This window comes from Pundamilia nyererei, unplaced genomic scaffold, assembly GCF_000239375.1.
Source record: "Pundamilia nyererei isolate P.nyererei 1_Seehausen unplaced genomic scaffold, PunNye1.0 scaffold00025, whole genome shotgun sequence".
Lineage (NCBI taxonomy): Eukaryota > Metazoa > Chordata > Actinopteri > Cichliformes > Cichlidae > Pundamilia > Pundamilia nyererei.
The window spans coordinates 579,137-604,268 of record NW_005187426.1 but is presented as its reverse complement, the minus strand read 5'-3'; the positions used below and the strand labels follow the sequence as shown (position 1 = coordinate 604,268).

At 39.5% G+C, this 25,132-nt stretch overlaps 1 protein-coding gene across 1 annotated transcript; it reads left to right on the top strand.

Annotated features, from left to right (window-relative positions):
- The first annotated feature begins 603 nt into the window (after window positions 1-603).
- Window positions 604-23,863, top strand: LOC102205307 (solute carrier organic anion transporter family member 3A1-like). The gene is made up of 10 exons (XM_005727538.2): window positions 604-1,180; window positions 3,453-3,912; window positions 16,227-16,325; window positions 16,433-16,702; window positions 16,855-17,019; window positions 17,796-17,994; window positions 18,211-18,346; window positions 18,477-18,649; window positions 19,004-19,068; window positions 19,291-23,863. Exons 1-10 carry the CDS (start codon window positions 1,022-1,024, stop codon window positions 19,665-19,667), a joined length of 2,103 nt encoding a protein of 700 aa, XP_005727595.1. The 5' UTR covers window positions 604-1,021; the 3' UTR covers window positions 19,668-23,863.
- Window positions 23,864-25,132: the final 1,269 nt, after the last annotated feature.

Genomic DNA, 25,132 nt, shown 5'->3' with positions numbered 1-25,132 from the left:
ATCTTGACCATGTCTTCATGCCTCACATGTGATTGGCTGATTAGATATTTGTAATTACTAATCAGCAACAAGTGTGTATAGGTGTATTAAGTGTCCTGTGAGGTTATATGTGTATAGTGTATATATTCCCACAATAAACTTTCTTGCTGCCAGGATCTTTTTTGAAGAGTGCATCATTATAACACTGTCCTGTTCATCCACCGTTTCTTTATTTGTTATCATCCATAGTTTGTCACAGTGACGCAGCTTAGGACCTAAAATCTAACTTGACACATCTAAATATCAGCTACTCTATACAGCGACTCGCCAGAAGTTGTTGAGGGGTCAGAGATCTTCTCAGAATGGAATATAATGCGAATTGTTGAATTAATCTGCAATGCAAGGATGAAAATTACCAGCGAAGTGCAGAGAAAACGCCATGATGAAGTTACGGGAATGCTTTATCGAAGCTTACTGATGCAGTGTTCTGTGGAAATGATTCAATCTGTAATGGATGATGCGTATATCGAAAAAGAAAGGGAGGAACTGGGAGGAGAGATGGGGTTGGCAGTGAGGTAAGAGCGCTGTGGTCCATGGATGGGAGGAGCATCATAACATTGCTTACGGGACGCAGAGCTGCGTCTCGGAACCGGACTGGGAAACCAGAACCAGTCGGCTTGGGGAAATTTAGAGTAAAAAAAAAACAAAAAACAAAACCCGGATGTGGGGAAGCAGAGCGTACTGTAGTTCTACGCTTAAGCCGTCATATATAACACTAGCGTAAGTTACGTATTTAAATGTGATGTAGCCGATAGGCACTGACTGGACAGGCGGTGAAGAGAGGTCGCTGACGGACTGTGCGCACTGCTGAGTGGACAGCAGGGTTTCTTGCTGTATATTTAAGCTTGGACGGGCTCCTGACAGCAGGTTCGCACTTCTTCTGCAGTGCAGCTCGTCATCACCATCATAACCAGATGCCCTCCGCCGGACCGGACCCGTTCAGTTTCATGCCGTCCAACCTGACCGGAGCTTGAGCCGAAGGATGCAGGTTAAAAACCAGATCTGCACAGAGCGGAGCAGCAACGACGACCCGGAGCAAGATGACAATCAGAAGAAGACCTCGTGTTTTTCCAACATTAAGATATTCCTGGTGTCGGAATGTGCTCTCATGTTGGCACAGGGCACCGTGGGCGCCTATCTGGTGAGTTTGGGGGACACAGTGTTGGTCTGAAGGAACGTCATGTTTCTCAGGTAACATGGGGTTAACGCAGCGCCCTTCAGACCGGCGCGGGCAGACAGTGAAAAAACGCTGCGCTGCTTCGGGTGCTCAGCTGCTGCGTTTAATAGCCATATTATTTTGATCACATTACTAAAATTACATCCTCCAGGAGCCACTGACTGATGACTTGCTGCGTATTATCCATCAGGCCTATGCGCCATCTGCATGTCACAAAGCGCGTCACAGCGGCAGTAGACTCTATGATATATGGAAAATTTTACTTGCTCATATGGATGGTCTGTTAGAGAGCAGCTTACGAAACACTGGTCAGGAGGTCCATACTGCTACACGCTCTGCACCCATATGTCTCAATAATGCAGGAGGCCTTTGACACCGGAGGATATAGGCCTAGGAGATGACGTGATCTCCACAACACAGGAGACAGCAGCTTTTTTTTTCTCCCCCTCATTAACCAGACTGCATTTCCTGTGACAGCTTGATCAGAGTTATAAGCTGTTACTGCACTGTTATGATTAGATGTATGTCAACATAAGAGATCAAGTTTATGTTGCACGAGCACGGGAGAAAAATGTGTTTATGACTCAATAAATAAAGATTTCATCAGCCATCGCTAATGCAGGAGTGAAATGAATGACAAAGCCTTGAACTCAGCATTTAGAATAACTGTCAGCACTGGTTTTGGCTCAGCCACTTACTGGAAATCAGGTTTTTTTTGCTTTGTTTTTTAAGAACAAATACGCTATTGTAATCAGCATTATTTTATTTATTTTTATCAAAGCCAATTCCTTGATAAATGTCAGCACAGTCTTGATACCATAAATAACTTTGTAACAGGAAGGGAATGGAAGTTATTTTTAATGAGCTTAGGAAGACAGGATCTTTTTTACGTGTCTGCTAAACACACTCTGAAAGGTGCAGATAATTAGAAGCACTTATTTGATATTAGTCAAAACAGCAAGGTTAATTTAAAAATGGTGAGTTCAAACGTTTCATTAGAGCCAACTTTTTGGTTTAGCTTTTGTCCTCGAAGCCTGTTGTGGAGCTTTCTCTTTTAAACATCCCAAACCAAAGATGCACCTTTAGCAAATATCTGCAAATAAAAGCATCACATAACCAACATCTCTCCTGTCCTATGAAATAGTTTGCTATCACTATTTAATACTGTTTTATTGATTCACAGTGGGCTGCTAAATGTACTACAACAGACTTGTCTCAACCTTGTCATCCAAATCTTGGAATGTTATTGAATGGAATTGTTTAATAAGTTGAGCATTCGGTGAATTTAAACAAATCTGAATAATAATCAGATGCATATGGTAGCAGATCTTGTTACTTAGTTTGCCACAGTTGAAATACATCAGTGTTTGACTCAAATCTTTTCATGTTAGTAGTCAGACAGCGACTGTACACTTTTTATGGAAGGGTGACTGTTTTCTAGCCTTCTCCAAGGACAACACCAGTACAGCATGACTAGGCTGAGGTCTTGGTACATGGATCCATCAGCAGATATATGATCCAGTTTTTGACTCTGCAGTGGAGCTCTGTGTGACAGGATAAACAATACAGCACAGGATGAAAAGCCGTTATGCATAATTCACCTGAGCTCACTTCTGTTGTGGGAATGAACATGATTCATTCGCTTTTTTTATTCGGACCTGCTCTGGGCTTATTCTTTAGTTTTGCTGTGGATGAAGGATTACTAAAATAACTTCTAGCTAGCTGTTTACCTTCAGTCTTGTAGATGATCCAATACATTTGATGCAAGGAGCCACTTTAACACTTAGGCACCTTGAACACAGCTGGCACATGTTTGTGTCCATTTAATTAGAACAGCTATGTGAAGCTTCTTGCCTTGAGCCACACATATGCACATATTCCCTTTTCCCAGGTTTGTATCAGGTTAAGCCTTGGGGACCTTCTTGGCAGCTATATAGCAGGAGGATGGAGATAGGCACATTTGCAGCTTGTGTGTTATCAACAGGTTGATATGAGCTCTAAGGTAGTGACAGATGGCTGATAGCACCTGAAGCTAAATACTCGTATTATTGTAAACAGATTTAAAATGGAAAATATATAAACTTTATACTCCCATAACTTTAATTGCAGCAATTTATAGCACAGAAACTAAACTCAAGTATATAAACTCACTTTAAACGAGTTGCTGTGATACCATTGGCTGCTAGTTGTAGCACTTGTCCTTCATCTCTCTTCCTTTTCTCTCTTTTTCTGCCAGGTAAGTGTTCTGACCACTCTGGAGAGACGCTTCAACCTCCAGAGTGCAGATGTGGGTGTCATTGCCAGCAGCTTTGAAATCGGCAACCTGGCCCTCATCCTCTTTGTCAGCTACTTTGGCGCCAAGGCTCACCGGCCCCGGCTGATTGGCTGCGGTGGCATTGTCATGGCGTTGGGGGCCTTGCTGTCAGCCCTGCCAGAGTTCCTGACTCATCAGTATGAGTACGAGGCCGGTGACTCGTGGCATGCCGAGGATGGCAGGGATGTCTGCTCCAACATCTCCAGGTCAGAGAACAGAGACTCTGGGTTTAAATGCGGTAATCGAGCCAACACCAACATGATGTACCTTCTGCTCATCGGAGCCCAGGTCCTGCTGGGCATCGGGGCAACACCTGTTCAGCCCTTAGGAGTGTCCTACATTGATGACCATGTCCACAGAAAAGACTCCTCACTGTATATAGGTGAGTCAATGCAGAGGTAAAACACAGAACATGACTATCAAGTGTGTATTTTTTTATAGCTATAATTTTTATTCAGTACATGAACAATGTAACTGTGGATTCTCAGGCTAATTACTGCTAGTGGCCAGATGAAGAGCTCTTTTCACTGATGCTTTGATCACAAACACCACCTCTCAGCTTCAAGCGGTCTGCTTTTTGTCCTCAGACCTCTCAAGGTGTTTTCATGCATCTTGCTTGTTGTTGTTTTTTGTTTTGCTTTTCATACCATGTTTCTAATGCTTGATGTGAACAAAGATTGATGTTCCCAGCCGGTATCTGCTGTACATGCAAAACTTTCACGTGACAGACTCATTGCATAGTTGCATTAAAAAAATGTGTACAAGCTCATTTGCAATCCAAGGGTGTCAAATGCTGACATTTTTATCAGAGTCAGTGGCATCTCACAGATATACATGGTGTCCTTTGGCACCTTGGCACGAAGCATCTGAGTTATGCAATAGTAAGACGGGGCTGTCACTCCAAATTTTTGTTGAACTGTTTTAACCCAAACCGCATTATTTTCCTCAACTGAACCAAGTCATATTTGTGCCTAAACCTCAATAGCGAGGCAAGGAAAATAAGGCCACACACGAGGTTTCAAAGAGGACATGAACCTCCTCTTCAATGACAAACTTGCAGCTTAATGGTGGATGGGATAAAAAATGGATGCAGCCAGCGTGAAGTCTCCCACAGGTTTTGGACTCTGCATTTTCATGCCTCAGTGTTAGTGATTTGGCTTCTACCATGCTGTTTTATTTTAAGCCAGAATTTAATCAGTGTAGTTGGATGAAATGCTGACTTATAAAATTAACAATAACAACATTGTTTGGCAAACAGTATCGTTACAGTGTATAAAGAAAATACTAGAATTTCACTCACCAGAATAGATGGACAAACTTGGATGGGCTGTTCCACACAGTAAACCATATAATATAGTTCCATTAAAAATGCCAATAGTACAAACACAGTGGAGAGATCTAGTTCAGTGACTCAACTTTGCAGAGGAGAGGGCTGGCAGACAAGATTCAGCTGCCTGTGTCAGGACAGCTGTCAGTCAAAACACACACACCCCTAACTCCAGTATCCTAACGAATGAGGAACAAAAAAATTCATGCCCTGAGTCCAGTACCATTTCCTTCTACCAGTCTGTAAACATATTTTAATGCTATTAGTTAGGCATTTTAACATTAGCGTCTATGGGGACTAATTCAAGTGGCCATAAGAAGAACTGCAGATTTCGGCACTTTTTTTTTTTTTTTTGCCCTGAGGGTTTTTGCTTGGTCTTAATCTGCTGTTATCCCTTGAGTCACGTAATGTGGACTGTGTAGCACTTTACAACAAGGCATTTATCTCACAGCATCCAAAATTGCTATGGCTCCAAAGAACAACGCCAAAGGAGACCTTGTACGCAGTTCCGTGACACTGGCATGATTTGATTTTCTGAGATGAGAATGCTGCTAGTAAATTTTATTAATTAAATGCTCAGTAATGGTACATTGCACTGTTGCTAAGTGTGAATTGGGCATTTGCAAAAATAGATGAGGAATATTGATTTTTTTTAGATTAAATTCTGGGTCTGATGTTGCCCTCTTTCATATCTGCAGGGGTTCTTTGGCAAAGCACGCTTTCCCAACTTTAGTAAGCATTTGAAGGTCAGCAGCAAAAGGCTGTGGTTTTAGTTACAGCAGCAACCGAGAGGTCGAAATAACCCTGTGTGCCAAAGTTGCCAAGGCAACAGTTCAAAGGCAGTGACTGAAGCTATGTGCCATCCGTGTGACCTGCTAGCAGCAGAGCTCTATCTGGGCAGATGGAGAGAAAGAGAACTTAAGAAACATACATATCACTTGCTACAAAATCTAGAAATATATATGTAAAGGGCAATTTTGGTGTTTTTTTTCCCCCAGTTTTTTTCCTCTGTTTAGAGCCCACAGTCAAGTTTAATACAACTTTTATTTTGAAAGCTATGTCTTTTCATAATCTGGAGTCAAAACCATGCCACAGACACCTTTAAGCTGGTCGGAGTAAGCTGGTCAGCTTTCCACTCTTGTGGGTAACAGGGGCCCTTATAATCATATCAGAGAGATTCAGCAGGCACATGCCACCTAACTGGACTCTCAGCATCTTTTTATGTAGTAAGTTTAAATTGCTTCCATCAACGCTGAGGTTCTATCGCTAGACAGATCTGTCCTGTTATTAGCTGTGGTTGTTTGCTGATATAGTGATGGCATTAGGGTTGTTAACCTGTATATTAATGTATGCACATGTTGCATAGGTACATTTAACATTTTGTTAAATGTATGTGATATACCTGGTGTCTGCAAGCAAGACTCCCCCTTGGTGATATTCAAACTACTCTGCTTAAATAGGTAGGTGGGCAAAACTGCCAATGTAGTGTATATAGCCATCATACGTGGGGGCTATCCAGGCATTTAAATTATTTTCTTATATTGATCTTAATCACTTTCCTCATGTACAAATTAGAGCTCTTGTAGGTTAACCACACTTCATTTCAGGAACCTGTAACAACAGTAGGTAAATATAATAGCTAGTATTTAAAAATACAAGTTATTATCAGTTGATATCAGTTAATATATGTTGTTATCGTTTTATATTTGGCATTAGTGTATCAAGAAGTATTGAAAAATTACAACTTTTTTCAGCTAGATGTGGTGTTTAGTCTGATGCAGGCATCACCAACACATTAAAGCTTTGTGATTCAATAAGGCAAAGCCGGCGGCATATGGGTTTGTTGCTTTAATGGAAACAAAGGTACTGAGAAATAAACATATGCTGTTCAGTTTTCATTTCCCTGAAGCTACAGTAGTTGCTCCTCCTCACAAGCTCCTTGGTTTGTTGCATTTTTTTTCTGCTTACATCTCAGCACAGACCTCTTTGCAGGGTGAGTAGGCCTGCGGATTGTTCTGTGCCTGCTTTGATCTGCACAGTCTCTGCCAGCAGACCTCGGTGTAGGGGAGGGAGGTAAGGATGGACAGAGGGTGGAGGAAAGGAAGAGAGAACGCAGCATCAAGTAATCCACCCTTGAGTTACCCTCCTGCTTGGTCAGAGGCCTATTCATACCAGATACCTGATGTTTTTCAGTGTAAATGTAATTTATTAGCCAGATAATATCCCACTATGAACACATGATCCATGTGAACAATCACAGTCATATTTAACATCTGTGAAATATTGTAATACCCCCTGTAAAGAAACTATAGCAATTACCAAACATACATTATATGATACATTATATGTATTAACTGGACAGCACAAATCAGTATTGTCTCACAATGCTTCATGGTTACTATTCTTGTTTATTTAAATTTCTTTTAATTTGACAAAATGATGAATTTGCACACATTCATATTAAAGACGAACAAAAATGCTGTTAGTCCAATACTAATGCCAACATAATAACATTTTGATGTTTAACAGGGCTGATATAATAAACACCACCTTAGTTTATCATGTTATATGGCTAACATTTACTAATTAGCGTTAAACACAAAGGACAGCAATGGCTGGCAATGATCCAAAGTATTTCATCTGTTGATGGCACAGTTCAGGGTGAAAGAAATTGTTGAGACATTTGGTCAAAACCACAAATGTCTGCCTCAGGGTGTTGCTAGAGAAAACGTCAAGAGGTTACTAAAGCCATTCATAATCATTGTTTTTATTATAACCATTTCTTGCAATCAATCCAGTCATGACTAAGTGCCAAAACTGGTCCAATTTGCTAGCTCAGACTTTGGACGTCACGCTAAACTCATTGATTTGTGAAATCTATGGCTTGACTTTTTCACTGTCATCTTTGCAAATTTTGAAAGACAATAAACTGGATAAGTGACTTCACATTGTAGTGGTTTACAGATTTACAAAACAAGTTTGAGCTTCCTGGTTTGATTCCAGGAGATAAAAATCCCTTGGGCATCAGGAAAGGCATCTAGTCTAAAAATCTGCCAATTGAAATATGTGGAGGTACCTGCTGTGGCGACCCCTTCTAACTGAAGGAGCAGCCAACAATAGGTTTAGACAATAAACTAAAGGCACCCAATTTTTTTGGCTTTAAGCTTTACTGTATGTTTTAAGTCTGCAATTTCTAAAAGTGAAACAGAAAATTCTATTGGAAATACACCATTGAATTTGGATGCCACCAACAGTCCCCCTCTTTGGAAATATCTCGATCGTTAGATGAGAGCTATGGCTAAATATCATTTTTGGAAAATAACGGATAATAATTAGTCCCGAGATATAATGAAAAATGCATTATTATTATTGTTTATTTTATTGGTTGCTTACAGAAAGCATTTGAATTACTGCTAATTTGGACATCACTTGGCATAGCAGTGGTTTAAGCTTAGATTTCTCCTGAATGGGGTTAGCTCTAATAAATTGCACTGCAGACTAAAATTGAGCCTGATTTGGTATGAAGTCTACTTTTATGTGCCCCAGCCTTTTCTCTTTCATAACATCCCCCAAGCTTCTTCCTTTGACACTTACAGATAGTACTCTTATATTAGTCTTTTCTATCCACCACCCCCTCTCTGTTCTGTCTCTGTTCTCCATTTTTTGACAATCCAGGCATGTTGATTGCCATGGTTACCTCCTACAATGTGACTGCTGTTGTGTTATTGGTATTTACACAGTACGTATGTGTTCTGTGCTCCTTTGTATTTCCTTCTTCTAGTCTCAGGGCGGTGGTGTTGTTTGACAAGACTGACGTGTGAAGGCACATTTAGACTGTAAGAAAACCTCCTGAATAATGCAGTGTGACAGAGAAGCGGTTAGGTGTAGTTTAGCAAACATCTAACCAAATGATTAAATATTAAAGCGGCAGCTCTCCACAGGCTTGCTAACAAAGCAGAGGATTGAAGGAGAGGCTGCTCTTTTGTGGCCACATCTTCACCCTAAATAGATCAATACTGCCTGGAAGAGAAGGGCACGAAAGAATACTCAAGTGTAATGCAGGAAACATTAAACACTTGTCATAGGATATATCTGCTCCATGTGCCTGTGTGTGTCTTGTACTTCACTCTGTTTGTTTTCCTCTATGAGTGTGTCTGTCCTAATCATTGTGAGCAACAGTTCAGGCAGCAGGCAACTAAAAAAAAATCAGAGACTGCTGCTAACTGTTCAGTTAGTTGCCCATCAGACCACAATGATCAGACCATCAAATCATTGTGCTTTCTGGCAGGTTATTAGGGGAGGGGGGATGGCGGCAATGCAGCCATGATGACCTGCAGTAGTAGAGTGAGATCTGTGTGATGAAAAGTGTTTCTGTGAGGCAGCACTCTGGCACCAGCAATGCTTTGAACTAAGTGCCAAAGCCTGCGTGCCAACATTAGCACAATGTATAATGTTTGGAGTTGTCGCCGTCATGATCTATGATGGCTGAAGGAAAAAAGAACAGATATGGCTGATGGGAAAGTTTGACTAACAGTGAGGCAAATGAAATGCCAATCACATGGCAGTGCTTTGTTATAAAATAGATTAGGATTCATCTTGTGGTACCCATGAATATCTGTATCCATCCAGCAGTTGTTAAGATTGATTTGGCTGTAAAAATTTGCTCTTTTCTGCCGGCACTGCTTTCAGTGCACCACCATCGCTGGTAACACTTCATAGCAGTTTAGCCATTAATTATCATACAGACGTATTGGTGAGCTTACAACTCACTGAAGCTGTTGTATATGCATAATATTTTGCGTGCGTGTGTGCGTACTATAGCTATAACTCACATTAAAGTCTTGAACTGTATTAGAGAAGCTTTTCATGATTCACAGGTCAGTATAATCCTCATTTATCTTTTACTGGGCCTTAGTGCAGCATTTTTGCTCCCTTCCTTCTTCCTATAAGCCAACTTTCTTCTGATCATAAGATCTGAAAAGCTAAAGTTTTGAAAAGTTGGACAGAACTGTGCGCGTACGATTGTCTTATTAAGTATAACCCTTACCACTGACATCACACTGAGCCAAGAGTAGAAAAAGAGCAGAGCCACAAGGAATCTGAAACAGTCTGAAGAGTTTTTTTCTCACAGCGATCTTTGTATATACACGGGCCTTTTTATCTGAAACTTTGACCATGTTTAAAATAGTTATCCGCCATTGTTACAGAATAAATGTGATAAAGCACAAAATATATTCCCTTCAATGTCAAACTATTATTTAAAGTTTGGATGTGTGTGGGCAGCTGTGAAAGATTCCTCAAAAAAGGAGAAAATGGCTTCTTTCAGAAAGACCAGCCTGCTCCTCAGCGCTGTGGACTGTGAGTCCAAGCCAGATTGTAATTGTATAATTGATTGCTGTCAGCTGCTTGACAGATACCCCATGTGAAGGCAGCTAACCCTCCTATCAATTGTATCCACCACAGAGGGTCTTAGAGTAAAGCAGCTATTCAGTTAGAAGCCTTCATGCTGTGTGCATTTTTTAACAAGTATGTAGCATCAAATCGCTTCTGCGCTACATCTTAACACGATGCAGTAAATGTTTCTGCGTCCATAATGAAATCTTTAAAAAACCCCACTGTGAGTTACAAAGCTAGCCAAAGACCCTCCTGCTTTATTTAGTTTCTATGCATTCGCATTTTATTTTTCAAGTTAAAATTCAATGCTATGACCATTATTACTCATTTTAGGCCACAGTAGAAGGATGGAGTTAGCTTACCACTTTAGATCCACACTGAAACACTGTATCTCTGAAGACTTACTATGAAGTTTTGTACAAACGTTCCCAGAGAAAAAATATTCTACTGATTTTGGTGATCCTCTGACTTTTTTGAGTCATGCCACTTGTGAGTTTTAATAAAATATCTGAGCAAAATTCGGATTTGGAGCATTTATTCATCTGGACCTCAGGATAAATTGTGATAATCCCGTACTTTAGCCAGCACACTTAGGTCAAAATGTTACTTTGTGCAGCATTGTGGTTTATGACTCAATTGTTCTATATACAACTCACTACATTATCATCAGTCCCAGCTGTAGGTTTGTACAACTGAACTAGTATTATCCACATAACAGGATGGTATATATAAGATGATCATAGTGACCTTGATACTACTATTTTGTGAACTAACCATTTAAGTACTTGGCTGTTGATTGTAAGCCCTCAGCGCACTTGATCCATGATGATCATCATGGATTTCTTAACATCAGGTCAAGAGAAGATTGCAAATATTCAGACAAACCAACAATCTTGATTACGCTTTCTGAATATCAAGTGAATGTACAAGCAACTCAGAGTAAGCTGGACTACAGGAATATTACAAGCATGCAGCAGAGAATTGCATTGGTTGTATTGGTGACAAAAATACAACAAATTACAGCACATTGCTTTAGAGCACCGTACAGAACAATAAATGAAAGTACAGTAAAAGAGCAGCCTAGGAGGAGCATGGAGTCCAGCTCTATAGCTGCAGGGTCAGCTTCTCTTCTCTTAGCCTCTATTCATCGCTTTAATGTGTGTAATGAAGCAGTGTGAGGCTGCAAGTTTAGAGTCCACTGCAGCAAAAATGTTTTTATTCCACTGGAGTTATTACTCCTCCACTGTAGGACAGCAGAGGAAGGGAATGGGCGCTGACTCAGCACACACTGTCCGCTCAGATCGGCACAGGTTGTTTTATATGAGCACCTTTTAAGAGCACCTTGGCCAAGATACAAAGTGCCAGCGATTGAACTGTGCCATAATGTGAGCCTGAGTGTGAAATTATTCATGCGCTGGCAGTGTGACCAGGTAGAAGAGCCTTGTCTAACACAGTATGACCTTGCATCTGCTGCATTCATTACTGCTAGGCACAAAAGGCACAATATGGAGCTAGACCTACCATGAGGTTGAGTACAATTTTTTATCACTTTTTTCTTTGTTTTTTGCACAAGGGTTACAGGATTAAAAAAAGAACTATAATCTGTATTTACTTACATTACTGTCCCCCCAAAAAGCTACATATCTATATTTAAATCGGTTTAGTATTGCTTTTACTGCTGCTTCCATCTACATGCATGATTTTAAATGTATCAGCTACTTGTGCCATATGTTGTCATATCCATGGTTACGTGCTTATTGATCAATCTCACCCCAGTAGATTGCAGTTTTTTAATGTAACTGATCACTGACTAAATTACACAAATAACAAAATGTGAAAAATAAAAAGGACTGATATGGCGTGTGTCAAACATAATATGGAGATCTGGACTCGATTGTCTGGTGAAAACCTAAACTGTGGCAAATATGAAACCTGCTCTGTTTAAGAATTGTGATACTTATCTGTGTGTAATGGATTCAATTCAATTCAATTTAAACATCAAAATTCTACACACAATATCCCATGATGACAATGTAAATAGAGTTTGCTTGAAATTCTTGCAAATTTCTTTAAAAAAAATACAACTCTAGAGTCCATCCGTGGTAAATATAGTTGATTGATATGTGTTGGAAAGGCACACAGTTGTCTGTATAAGGTCCCATAGTTAACAGTGCATGTGGTTGTTTTTAAAGAACAACTGAAAGAAAAACGTGCCTAATTTGGTATATGTATACAATATAGTTATACTAATTGAATAATTTACTATTAATTCTAATATTTATCTCAATATTTTAAACACAAACCTGTGTTCAGTGGTGCCGTATTGCAGACTTGTGATAAATGAAAATGGTACCTCTTGCTGAGTATTCATGGTCTCCACTAAGGAGGTTGTTGTTCTGCAAAAGCTTGACTTAAGTGGAGTGCCTCTATTGCCAGGATGGTCATCTTCATTTATGTGACACAAAGTTACAGCTCTATGTAAAATAAATAAGTGTACTGTAGATAATAAATTGACATTCTGTTAGTATTGGCCATCAGGTTTGTATTACCTTTAGCTTCACGTCTAGCTCATCTCAGCAGGTGGTGTTCAGAAGGAAGGAACAACAGCTTTACGTCAAACAATAGAAGTAAATTAAGGTTGTCACCATAGGACACTGTAGCCAGTGTAAATTAGAAGGGACTGAGACATTTTAGTTTAAGGTTATATTTATTATTTGTGTGGGCTATATTTGGAAAGGAATCCCTGACAAATATTCTGTTTTAAGTGTATGAAAACACTATAATATATATACATATATTAGTATGATTGCTCTCAAAGAGCCCCACTTTATAGTGGCGACAGTCTTCCTGTACCTCACTTTCCGCTCCCGTTCCAAAGCTATCAGTGCTTTGATGCTTGCAGGTACACTGCAGATACTAAGAGCATCCTCCATCCCTCTACAATTACTGCAAAGTCAATAAGTCATGAAAGATTTACATTCCATCTATAATGAGCAATCAGAACTTATACCAATCCTGTGAAAGTTAATCTACTGTATGTCAGAAGAATAATTATTTTTAAGAGCGTAGTTAAAAATGTGTGCACATCATCAATATCTGCAGAGGAACATAAGTCTGGCAACTGCTGATTTTTCTAGTAGTTCACATATTGCATTGCAGCAACTCAGTGTAAATTACAAGGGGGAAAAACCATGTCGGATCAGCTGGTTTAAGATTGGGTTTGAAACATGAATTGTGCAATGCTGCTCTACTAGTCTAAAAGTACAAAATAAATTGCAATATATATGCATATATTTGTTATATAAATGTAAAATCCCACAAATGATTCCACATGAAGATCATTTAGTCTTTCTGTAGTAGGAAGACACACCAAGTCCACTTGCTATCGGATGTGAGTCAAATAAATAACATGGGAATAGAGCAGATGACTAAACAGTAGTGAATGATTTACTGTAAGGTAAAGGTTGCTATGTTTATTATTGCTTCAGTGCTACTCCTCATTCTTTCACTGGGTTTTCAGTCATGTCTCCATGGATATGGTCTCGGAAGTACCAACTGTTGAGTTCAGACAGCAGACTGGCATCACACATCTCTGTCTTCGTGCTTATTGCTGCTATTGTCATCAGCACTTTCACTTTGACGACCACTCTCCGGCTCTTTGTCTCATGTAACTGGAAACACTGAGGTTTTTGTACCCACACTAGTTTTCAAAGTATTGAGCGTTGGTGTACTGTAGATCAGATTGGCAGGGGCCCAATATTTTCTGCTGGTTCACTGCCATGTTTGTGTGTGTTTGCCAGCCTCACTACATCACATACATTATAGATTAATTGCCCTTTGTGTGTCTGTGATTGGAACCCAGAGGAAGGCAGAAGAGGATATCGGAGGTCATTATTTGGTTGCTTGTTGAGCTGGCCCTGCTCTTACCCCTGACCTCCTCTATTACCTGACTTAAGCCCCGGCGGTATCAATGGCTCTGGTCAAATAAAAATAGCACACAGGGAAAGTTAGAGCTGGCAAGACTGACTCCTCGCCAGAATCAGTAAGCACACGATAGCCTGTCTCTCTTCATAAACAATTATGCAAAGATAAAAACAAAATTTACATTTGAAATTGTCTTTTTGACATTAGTGGGCAGGGAGACATTTGATTTTCTTTGAAACAGTGCCAAAAGTTTCAAGAATGATTGAACCGTTTTACAAATGGAGCTGAACAACACCACAAGGGAAAAAAAAGTGAAATTACAGTGTGTAAAAGTGTCGTAGAAAAAGTAAATTGAGTAAAAAGAAGGCCTCAGATCCTAGTATTGCACCTCTTAAAACTGAAGCTGTGTTTGCATACCTTTGCACAATTCTCTGAAATTGGCTTTGTGAACTCTCATTTCTTATAAAATTCAGTTCAATTATTTATATAGTGCCAAATCACAGCAACAGTAACCTCCAGGTGCTTTATTTATAATGAAATTCCTTCACTGCAAGATGTTTGTGGTTTTTCAAGGGTGTTCTCTTGAGATTCAGATTTGGGCCTTTGTTTTGGTAGATTTGTTACTGCACTTGGCGTCATTATCCTGGCTCGGCCTGGTTCAGGCTAGTTCAGACTCATGGCTTCACCGTTAAGAAATCTCCAGAATTCAGATTAATCAGTGATTGCATTTAATCACCAAGCTGTCTTTGTTCTGCAACAAGCATACTGCTTTTTTAGCCATTTGACTGGTCTGTGCAGAGCACATAATTCCAGAGAGCCCAGTCCTTACCTTGATGTCCAACGCTGGCAAACTAGTTTCCAAACTATGGACAGAACAGACTTTCTTTAGTATGCCTGCTACGTGGGTTAAATTTGTGCTCTTTCTGATTGCAGGTGCATGCACTTTAATGACAACAGTTGCAAGACTTTTTGCAGGTCCCGTGAGGAAAGTTTGATGTAGTATCTTGCCAGACTAATAAGCATCCACAACCTTTACTCTGAAGGCCTGAATTTACATCTTAGCATGACGATAACATTATACACTTCATAAGCAAAGGAAATACCAGACCCTAGTTTGATCTGGAACCTCTGATCCCAATCTTATAGACTTGAAACTGTAATAAATGCTTTCTTATTTTTTTGTGATTGATCTATATTTTTTATTATTTGCACTTATACCTCTAAATATGAGCCTATAATACTACTCTGTTCTCACAAACAATAACTGGTGATGTCCAGAGGAGTAATCATTAAATCGCCTACAGAGAAATTGACTGGCCCTCTCATCCTGTCAGGAGTGAGCAGCGCTTCCTCTGCTTTGGGATCCATTATTAGCAGTCAGGCTACTGGAACTCACTCCTATTGTTCCACTTACCACCAGCATGGGTAACAGATTAAGTGCCACACACACAGACACACACAAACAGTCCAGCACAGTGTGATGCTTTATAGAGAGCTCTCAGCCTCTGTGCCAAAAGCGGGCCGCTTTTTACATTCAGGGGAACGTCAATCAGAAAGTGCATCAGTCACTCCCCACTGCTCTTACAGTAAGAACCCATTTCCTGCTTGATTATTTATGATGCTGCTGGATAATCTAGCCTTGGATCAATTACACTGTGCAACCTATGGGCTGCATATTACAGTGATGGTGAATAAATCTGTCGCTGGAAGACTTCTGATGAAATTATAAAATCTCTTGGCATGGATTTCATACTTAATCTTTAATCTTTAAACAACATACCTTTGATTCCTAATCACAAAGTGCAATTAACAAGTATACTTTATAATAGGAAGCATCATATCTAATAGAATAGAAGGTGCTGGTAATAAACAGCTTGATGCAAGGCTGCCCTCTGCTGAACAATGAAGTGAAATGCATGTGTCCTCTTGGCTTGGGTCATTTTATGGTGCAAACACTGAAATGTGTTGGTGTTTTTTGTTTTTTGGGTTTTTGCTGCATACTGTCATTTTCTGACAGACTTGTTGTTCTATACCTTTGTTTTGTCTTGCAGGTATCCTATTTTCAACTTTAGTGTTCGGCCCAGCTTGTGGCTTCATCTTAGGATCTGTCTGTACCAAAGTTTATGTTGATGCTGTTTTCATTGATACCAGTAAGTTGGGAAATAAATGGTTATAATTTTATTGTGACCTCTACTAGTACACCAATACTCATCCTTCCCTCTATGACTGCTGTGAATTTTCTTACCCTCCAACCAAGGTAAGCTGGACATCACCCCAGATGACCCTCGCTGGATCGGGGCGTGGTGGGGCGGCTTCCTCCTGTGTGGTGCCTTACTCTTCCTGTCCGCCCTCTTCATGTTCGGTTTCCCCCAGGCGCTGGATGAGCAGGACATGGACAGTGGAGCTGAGAGTGAGCAGGCCATGCTGCCTTCTTCCCTGAGCCTGGAGTTCCAGGGCTCTAAACCCAATGGAGCCATTCATGGCTTTGATATAAACAGCGGACTCTCAGTCTGTCAGCATCTGAGAGGTGAGGAAGTCAAGAGAAGAGTGGAGGGGGTTTAATAAGTGACAAGATTGTTTAATGGAATATTTAAATTCATACACATGCTTCTGCTCTTTTCTCTCAATCCTTCTTCATCCTTTCTACTTTTTACTTAATTTTCTTCTCCTTTGACCCAGTGATCCCCCGGGTTACCAGGCACCTTCTCTCCAATCCAGTGTTCAGCTGCATCACGCTGGCAGCCTGCATGGAGATCGCTGTGGTTGCTGGCTTTGCTGCCTTTCTGGGCAAATACTTAGAGCAGCAATTCAACCTTACAACATCCTCAGCTAATCAGCTGCTAGGTAGGCAGTAGGGATGGATATTGATAAGAATTTATTGATACCAGGGCCATTATCGGTTCTGCTTACAGCTCACATTCGTAGATTCCATCACAATTTCTTGTGTGGGAGAAAGAGTACACCCAAGAGGTTTTAAGCATCAACACAGCTACATAATTATCACTGAGTGGGAACACATTGTAAAGCAGAGGAAAAAGGCTTGTAAAGCTCTGCTGCCAAGAGTTTGACTTTATTGTTTTGCAATAGGCTGATGTCAGAAAACCTTGCCAGGATTGATGAGCGGGGTAAACTGAGAATTTTAAATAACTTTTTAATATCTCTTTAAACAAAACTCAGGACTAAACTTGCGAGTAGTAACATAACCAAAAGTAAAAATGTGTCGTAACTAAAGATAATAATATGGTGGATTTATGCTTCGAAAACTGGAAAACAATAGATAACTAAAGTGTTAAAATAAGTGAAGTAAAAGTAGAAAGTAGCATAAGACAATAACACTTAACTCCATTAAAACTGTATTGAAATAAAGTACTTAAATGAAGATATTCATTTACATTCTCTCATCTCAATGATATTGGGCTCTGTAGCATTAACAGTACTCTAGCAAAAGACTTACCATGATGGTTACCATGGTGAGGCAGGTTTCTCAACTTCCTTTCTCTCCTAGAGGGGTCCTACTCTTATCTCAATAAAAGGAAATTATTTATGTTTTTTTTTTTACTGTTAAATCATGAGGAATGTTGCTCTATAAATATAGAATTTACTTGTTTTTCCCTCTCCAGGTATGACGGCCATCCCCTGTGCCTGTCTGGGAATCTTCCTCGGGGGACTCCTGGTTAAGAAATTGAACCTGTCAGCTCTGGGTGCCGTCCGCATGGCCATGCTGGTCAACCTGGTGTCCACTGCCTGCTATGTCTCTTTTCTCTTCCTAGGCTGTGACACTGGACCTGTCGCTGGGGTCACAGTGGCCTACGGCAATGAGTAAGAGTGATGACTTACTGATGTGAATGAAGAGTCTTTCCAGGAACTTTTAGTTCTGTATAGTACTTTTCCCCACAGGGATATACTGTAGGTCCATGCAAACAAAAAATTAAACAAATCCCAGAATTAAAAAAATCCTTCAGAAAAATTGCATTAGATTTTCAAATTGTACATATGCAGCATTATCCCTAACGTGACCTTTGACTTCCTCTATAGGACGTTGCAGTCTTGGCAGCAGCCTGAGTCAGCATGCATTAGTAACTGTAACTGTTACACTGCATCGGTGAGCCCTGTCTGTGGCTCCAATGGAGTCACCTACCTCTCAGCCTGTTTCGCTGGCTGTACCAAACCAGTGAGTTGGGACATTACTGCTGATAATCATTGCTCCCCGGTGCCTGAAGGGCTCACAATAAATATAAATACTGCAGATTTACTTGATATATCATTATTACATTATCACCTCATTTCTTTTTGTTTGTCAGAACCTGACCAACTGTGCGTGTATACCCAGCAACAGCGAAGAAGCAGTGGCTTTACCAGGAAAGTGTCCCAGCCCAGGCTGTCAGCAAGCTTTCCTCACCTTCCTGTGTGTTATATGTGTGTGCAGCATGATTGGAGCTATGGCCCAGACACCCTCTGTCATCATCCTTATCAGGTATGAGCACGTCCCCCCCCACTTGCTATTCATCAACTGCTCACAAGAGGGAGCTGGCGACATTTCAAAATACCGGTGGTTCTTCAATGGAAAGGATTGATTTATCAAGCTGACAGTGATACGGACAAATACAGACACACGCAAGTGTATATTAACTCATATATAGTGACAAATAACACTAAAGGCATTATATGCACATTGTGTGTGTGTGTGTATACATCATGCTTGTAATCTAGATAGGTAAGATAGAGAGATATGTACAAAATAATGTAATTTCAAACTCAATAGGTCTACCAATTAAAACAGTTTTCCACCACAGTACTCAAAGGGTTGAAGTATTCTCTTAATTTTCAGAACTGTCAGTCCAGAGCTTAAATCCTACGCCCTTGGTGTTCTGTTCCTGCTTCTAAGATTAATAGGTAAGAAACACTTCACTACTATTGGCACTCTGTATTGTGTTTGTGCAACAGCTGTTGGTCTGTAGTTTTACTCTGTGACTTAAACGTCAGGGCAATTTTTCACCTTGCTTGAAATGAACTTCATCAGTCTGTCTGCCTGGATACATTAGGAACATGAACTCAAACTGGTGTTCTTCTTGACCTTGTGACCTGCTGTCTCTCCGCAATCCCCACCTGCTCCAGGCTTCATCCCTCCCCCTCTGATCTTCGGCATGGGCATCGACTCCACCTGTCTGTTCTGGAGCTCCGTCTGCGGCGAGAAGGGAGCCTGCATGCTGTACGACAATGTGGCCTACAGGCATTTGTATGTCAGCATCGCCATCGTTCTCAAGTCATCAGCTTTCCTCCTGTACACCACCACATGGCAGTGTCTGAGAAAGAACTACAGGAAATACATCAAAAACAACGAGGGGTACCTCACGCCCACCGAACTCTTCGCCTCCAACGTGACTCTGGACAATTTGGGAAAAGATATCACGCAGAACCCAACCAACAGGACAAAATTCATATACAACCTGGAGGACCGTGAGACATGTGACAACATGGAGTCTGTTTTATAGTGCTGGTCTGCACTGGGGCTGCAAACCGGAGCCATTAATGTGCAACAGACCTGAAGCGTGATGTTTCTGAGTTCAGAGAAATGTCCTCAGTAAAGTTCCAGTCTTCTTATCATCCAAAACATGACACATATTGAAAAAGAGAAGATTCCCCAAATTTGCCACGCCCACGTTTTTGTCAGCTGAAATTAAGCTGGCTTTAAGAAAATTGCTTTTACTTTTTCTTTGCAAAGTTGGAATAGAAAGTGACGAGGAAAGAGGGGAAAAATCACATGCAATAGATTACTGCTGACGAAAGTTTAGTTCAAAGTTTTGGATTTACTATACCAGAGTTTATGAAATGGTTTATTTTCCTTTAGTATTTCTCAGGTATGGTATATCAGAAAATGCAAAAAGGGTGACAGTAATCAATTTTCAGTCCATCTGCAGTGCATCTGGGGATCCCTACAGGAGACTTCTTAACACATTTGTTGTAAACCCTTTATTAGGTTTCGACTCCATCCAAAACCAGTTATCAAGCCCTTTTCACTGCAGTCATTTTGATATTGAGCATGCACAATACCAGAGCCTCTGCCCATGTATACGTATGGAACAGAGCCACTATTGTTGTGATTAATCACATCCGTGTTTACCCTGCAATAACATTTCAGTGTGGCTGCTATGAAAAGGGCCCATTTCAAAGCCAGTATACAATTACTGTACGTTTCTTCAACCTTAACCCCCGGCAGTGACTCAAACAGACATACAACAAGCAATGAAAAAGAAATCAAATGGTTCAAAAGGTGCAGAAGTTTACAGCAATATAGAAAACTGATTTATTTATTTAGCTCCTGCCACCAATTATTGCAGGTCACATTTTCCACAAAACATGGATTATCCCACTTTGAAATGGTTAAAATGTGGAAGAGGTTTCTAACATTTTTCAGAGAATTAAGAAACAAATTCTTTCATCATAGCTTTCAGTGTTTACTTTAGTCGAGAAAGTTGTTGGAAATATGTGAAGTTTTGGCACTGATACTCGACCAAAGTCTGAGATTATATTTTAGTTTCGGAGCCACAAAACGTTTCAGTTTTTTGTTTTTTTTTACTTGACATTTATGAAAATTAGATTCAGCTTCTGGTAATCAGAATAAAAGCTTAACTGCTAAAGTTTAAATAATAGCCTGACTCAAAGGAACAGAGTAAGATGGCTTTTTCATTAATGTTTAGACGAGATGCACATGATCAGATTCAGTAAATGAACCTGTAACCTTTCCTAAATCACTGATTCAACAATGCTCATGCCAACTGCAAACAGATCCAGAATAAGAGTTTGTAATGTAATTTCACTCTTGGGGACATCGTTTGCAGCATTGATGCATGAAATACAAAGCAACAAATATAACAAGCAGGAGACACTGCAAATAAGACACTCCAGGTACATTATTTAGGAGGGCCATAGCAGGTGGCAGCTGTGGGGAAGGAAGCTTTTACCAAGAGCACCAGTATGACTAGTGAGCTCACACTGGGTGAAAGTGAGAGTGTGAAGGCCTTTATGTGGAATACCAAGTCATTGTATTGAGACTGTTGATTGTAGTGGCTAGCTGTCAACAGACACAGCATAGCATGACGCACAGTGTCCAGCCAGAATGAGTTCATTAAAAAGCATGCTGGTAATGCATGCACATAAAAATAAAATATGTTCAGAATGATGTCACTATATTGCACAGACTCTGTGGTTTGTTGGCCATTGTAATGGTTAAATATACATTTAACTCGAATGGCCTCCAAATTCTATTTTTGACCATGGAACAGCTTTATAATGCATACTGCATTGTGATGATGACTTTTTTTTTCTTCTTTTAAATCAAACCTCAGCTGTCACAATCACTCACACTGAAGTGATTGTCTACATGCAGATACAATACAGCTTTTTGTTAAAGAATTCAGCTGGATTCTGATTTTTGACATATCCACTTTATATATAGTGTTTTTCTTCTGGCTTACTCTGTAAGTATTTAATATGTTTTGCATCAAAAATCCAGAGAGCAATCATCACAATACGTTTCATTTTTAAAATGCATATACCCTTTGAGGCTTTGGGAAATACGCTTTTGGGAAATTCTTTTCCTAGCCAGAGTTAGAAAGACGGGGTTGATAATTCTCTGGCCAGCTGTACAGTAAGTACAAAGGTAGAGCTAGCTGTCAGTTAGCTTGGCTTTTTTATAAAACTGAGTACCAGGCTCAGTCCAAACATCGAAACAATCAGTCTATTCAAGTCATCTTATTATACTAACATGTTAGACCTACATTGTCTTTGTATACTTTGTATACAGAAACTGAAATGTCAAAATTGGGGTTTATTTTCTCAGGTTTGGGCCTGGAAATCAACCAAAAAAATGCCCATGAAATTAGAACTTGTTAGTTTTATGCCTTAGTTGTTGCATATATGAAACAAAAATGTTAATAGGTTATCTTTAAAGGTGCTGGTCAGTAGATTATGTCATCATAGCCCAGTTAGCTGCTCTGCTTTACCTGTTTGTGCTAAATTAAGCTAACTACTGGTTATAGATTCACATAAGAAAATCTGTATGTTTAGCTTGTTTCCCAAAATTTCAAACTGTTCCTTTAAGCTAGCTTTGAAAAGGTTCACAAATTCTTTTTGCCACCACCAGTGTCTCAAGAGTCATTTATTAAGAGTAAATACATGCACATTACTTGTAGGTCTACAGCATTTTAAGTTTCATATGCAATGAACCAAAAGAACAAGATTTAAACTCTACATATAAACTCTACACTAATAAATACTTTTATTTTGGATGCGCATTACTTGTAGGTCTGCAATATATTGAGTTTCATAAATAATTAACCAAAAGAATAAGATTTAAACTCTACATTGATGCTGCTATAGCTTCAAAAATCCTAAAAACACAGTGGGAAAATAAAACAACAGATCAGTGCTTTATGAACCTATGTTGACCACAGAGACACGCTAAACCACATCACATCATTGTCTTTGTGGATTTTCTTAGAATAGACTATAAACAAGTTGAGATTTTTTTATATATATAGTGAGAGAACTTTTCGGCACTGATTAGTCAGTGCCTGATTTCAAGCTCAAAATCTAACGACGATGGAAACATTGGCTCCAAACAGGATATTTGGGATAATGCTGAGCTGTACAAATAATTCAAAAGAAACAGGGTGGGGCACCTTCTGGCCACCATCTCCTCGTCAGCAATCCCAAACAGGTGGCGCTGTCTTTGATATTTATAGCACCCCAGTGTGTCTAGTGTTGACTCCTCTGTACATAATAGTGCCATAAAAGTGCCGAAGTGACACCATAGAAGTGTTCTGTGACGTCCTGCAGAGAACTTTGTCTGAACACGCTGGAGCTCAAAGCAGATCCTCCGGTTGTATGTAGCCTTTTTGTGATATCCCTCAACTTACTTTCACCACATCATCCTAAAGTGTCCCAAAAATATATTGCCTATAGAATATTGTACATTGGTCTAGAAAACAGTAACACTTAGGATGTAATAACTGTTAATATGTAGAAGTTTTCTACTAGTGAAGGTATTGTCGAATTTAGATTGAATTCTCTTTCCATCAGTGACAAAGCTGATACTGTTGCTTTGGTACAATTGAAAACAATACTTTGCTTGAACGTATTGTTTTTATTACTGTGGCACCGATGTTGAGCTGTAGTCTGAATTTGTACAGTAGATGAGGCTGACTGTAGAAGATCAGCCAAACTTCACTGATAGCGGTCCTGCAACTGTGCCTGGATGCGAAGCTCTACTCTAAGACTTTATGATCGGAGCTCATGTTGTGCCATATCAACCTGTGCACTGTAACATTCAACACTTGCAAAGAAGAAAACAACATATTTTAGGTCTGTCCGACAAGTGCAAGGGCAGCAGCATTTGCTTGACCTTGCATTGACCTGTGGCAACAGGACTGTTTTCTTTTAGCACCTCAATGTGCTCAAGACGTTTTGCCTTGTGATGGAAAATAACTTTAAAGCTTAAATGTTTTTTTTCATCCTATTATTTTCATTCATCTCTTTTGATGGCCTTGCCGTGTGGTAACAACAGTTTGACTTTTATAAAGGACTTTTAGTGGCAGGAGTATTGACCTATGAAGAGTTCACTACCAAAATATGACATCTGCAAAGAAAAATTATTATTATCTATGGTAGTTAAAGACACATTTTGCCAATAATAAATAGGTTTCCTGTTTAAAAAAAAGAAGATATAATTTGTTAAAAAATTTTGTTGCTATTATGTATTTTGGAATTATTATTATTTTTGACATTTTGGAAGACAACTCTTCATATACAGATTGATAATCCTTTGTTTTGAGCCTTTAGGCAGCATGTTGCCTTTGATTTGAGAGAAACATTATGCTAACAGTGACGGCTTTAAAATGACATGTCTGCTTATGCTGTTGGTGGTAGTCAAAATGAGAATTGTAGGATTCTTTGTAAGGGACCTTTGCAAAAGAAAAGGGTAATGAAATAAGAATATATCACCTATATTTTCAAAGATTTTTTAGATATGCTCTGTTGCTTCTTGGTATTTGTTTTCAATTTTTTTCTTTAAATGATAAATTTATATTTAAAAGCTTTAGTTCTGTATATTTCTTGGAAATTACATGATTGTATGTTTATTGTAAATACATTAAATATACTATTTTTGTTTGTAATACGAACTTGTCTGATGAGTTAGCAAAGGATTATTAATTAATAACACTTACAGCTAATTTAGAATCAACAATTGCCTAGCATGAATGTTTTCGGACTGTGTGAGGAAACACTGGCAGGCACAGGGAGAGCATGCAAACTCCACACATAAGGGCTACAGAACGGTATGAGCTGTTAACTTTCTTATTCAGTGTGAGAGTGGTGGTGCACCAGCATGCCGCCACTTAATCCAGCCAGAGATATTGCACTTATTAAAAGATGCCTTGACTGAGAATTCACTACAGCAATGCTAGCAGCTCTTTTAGACTTCAAGGTTTTCTTTAAGATGTCAATCCTGCAGAAATGGTGTCTTTATTTTAAGCACAAATAATGATCTTCTGTGCAGACATTCCATAAGTAGAATTTTTTTCTTTTTTGTTATTTGAAAGACAAGAAAAGAAACGTCTGAAGGCATATTTTCCCCACTGGCTGATGGAAACGTTGTATTCTTCAGGTCATGTGGTCTTTGAACAGATATTGTTCAGGGGTGAACTGATAAAAGAAAACTTCATGGACATACATCTAATAGTTGTTGAGGAATTCCTTTTGAACAAAAGCAGTGGTAGATTTATCCATGTGTAAACTAAATATGGTTACTGAAACAGAAAGAGCCACATTGCTATGATGCTACAGCAGTGGTCTAAAGATTGAGCATTGCTGTGGTGCTGGTTTCCAGCCTGGCCCATGATAAATCTAATTGATCATATTATGATTAAAAACATAGAAGTGATTTTTTTAGCACTGT

What these genes read in the sequence shown, in the direction of transcription:
- LOC102205307 (XM_005727538.2), top strand. Translation starts at nt 1,022, where the DNA reads ATGCAGGTTAAAAACCAGATCTGCACAGAGCGGAGCAGCAACGACGAC. An exon ending in GCACCGTGGGCGCCTATCTG is followed by an intron (nt 1,181 to 3,452) that starts GTGAGTTTGGGG and finishes TTTTTCTGCCAG; the next exon opens with GTAAGTGTTCTGACCACTCT. An exon ending in CCTGCTTCTAAGATTAATAG is followed by an intron (nt 19,069 to 19,290) that starts GTAAGAAACACT and finishes CACCTGCTCCAG; the next exon opens with GCTTCATCCCTCCCCCTCTG.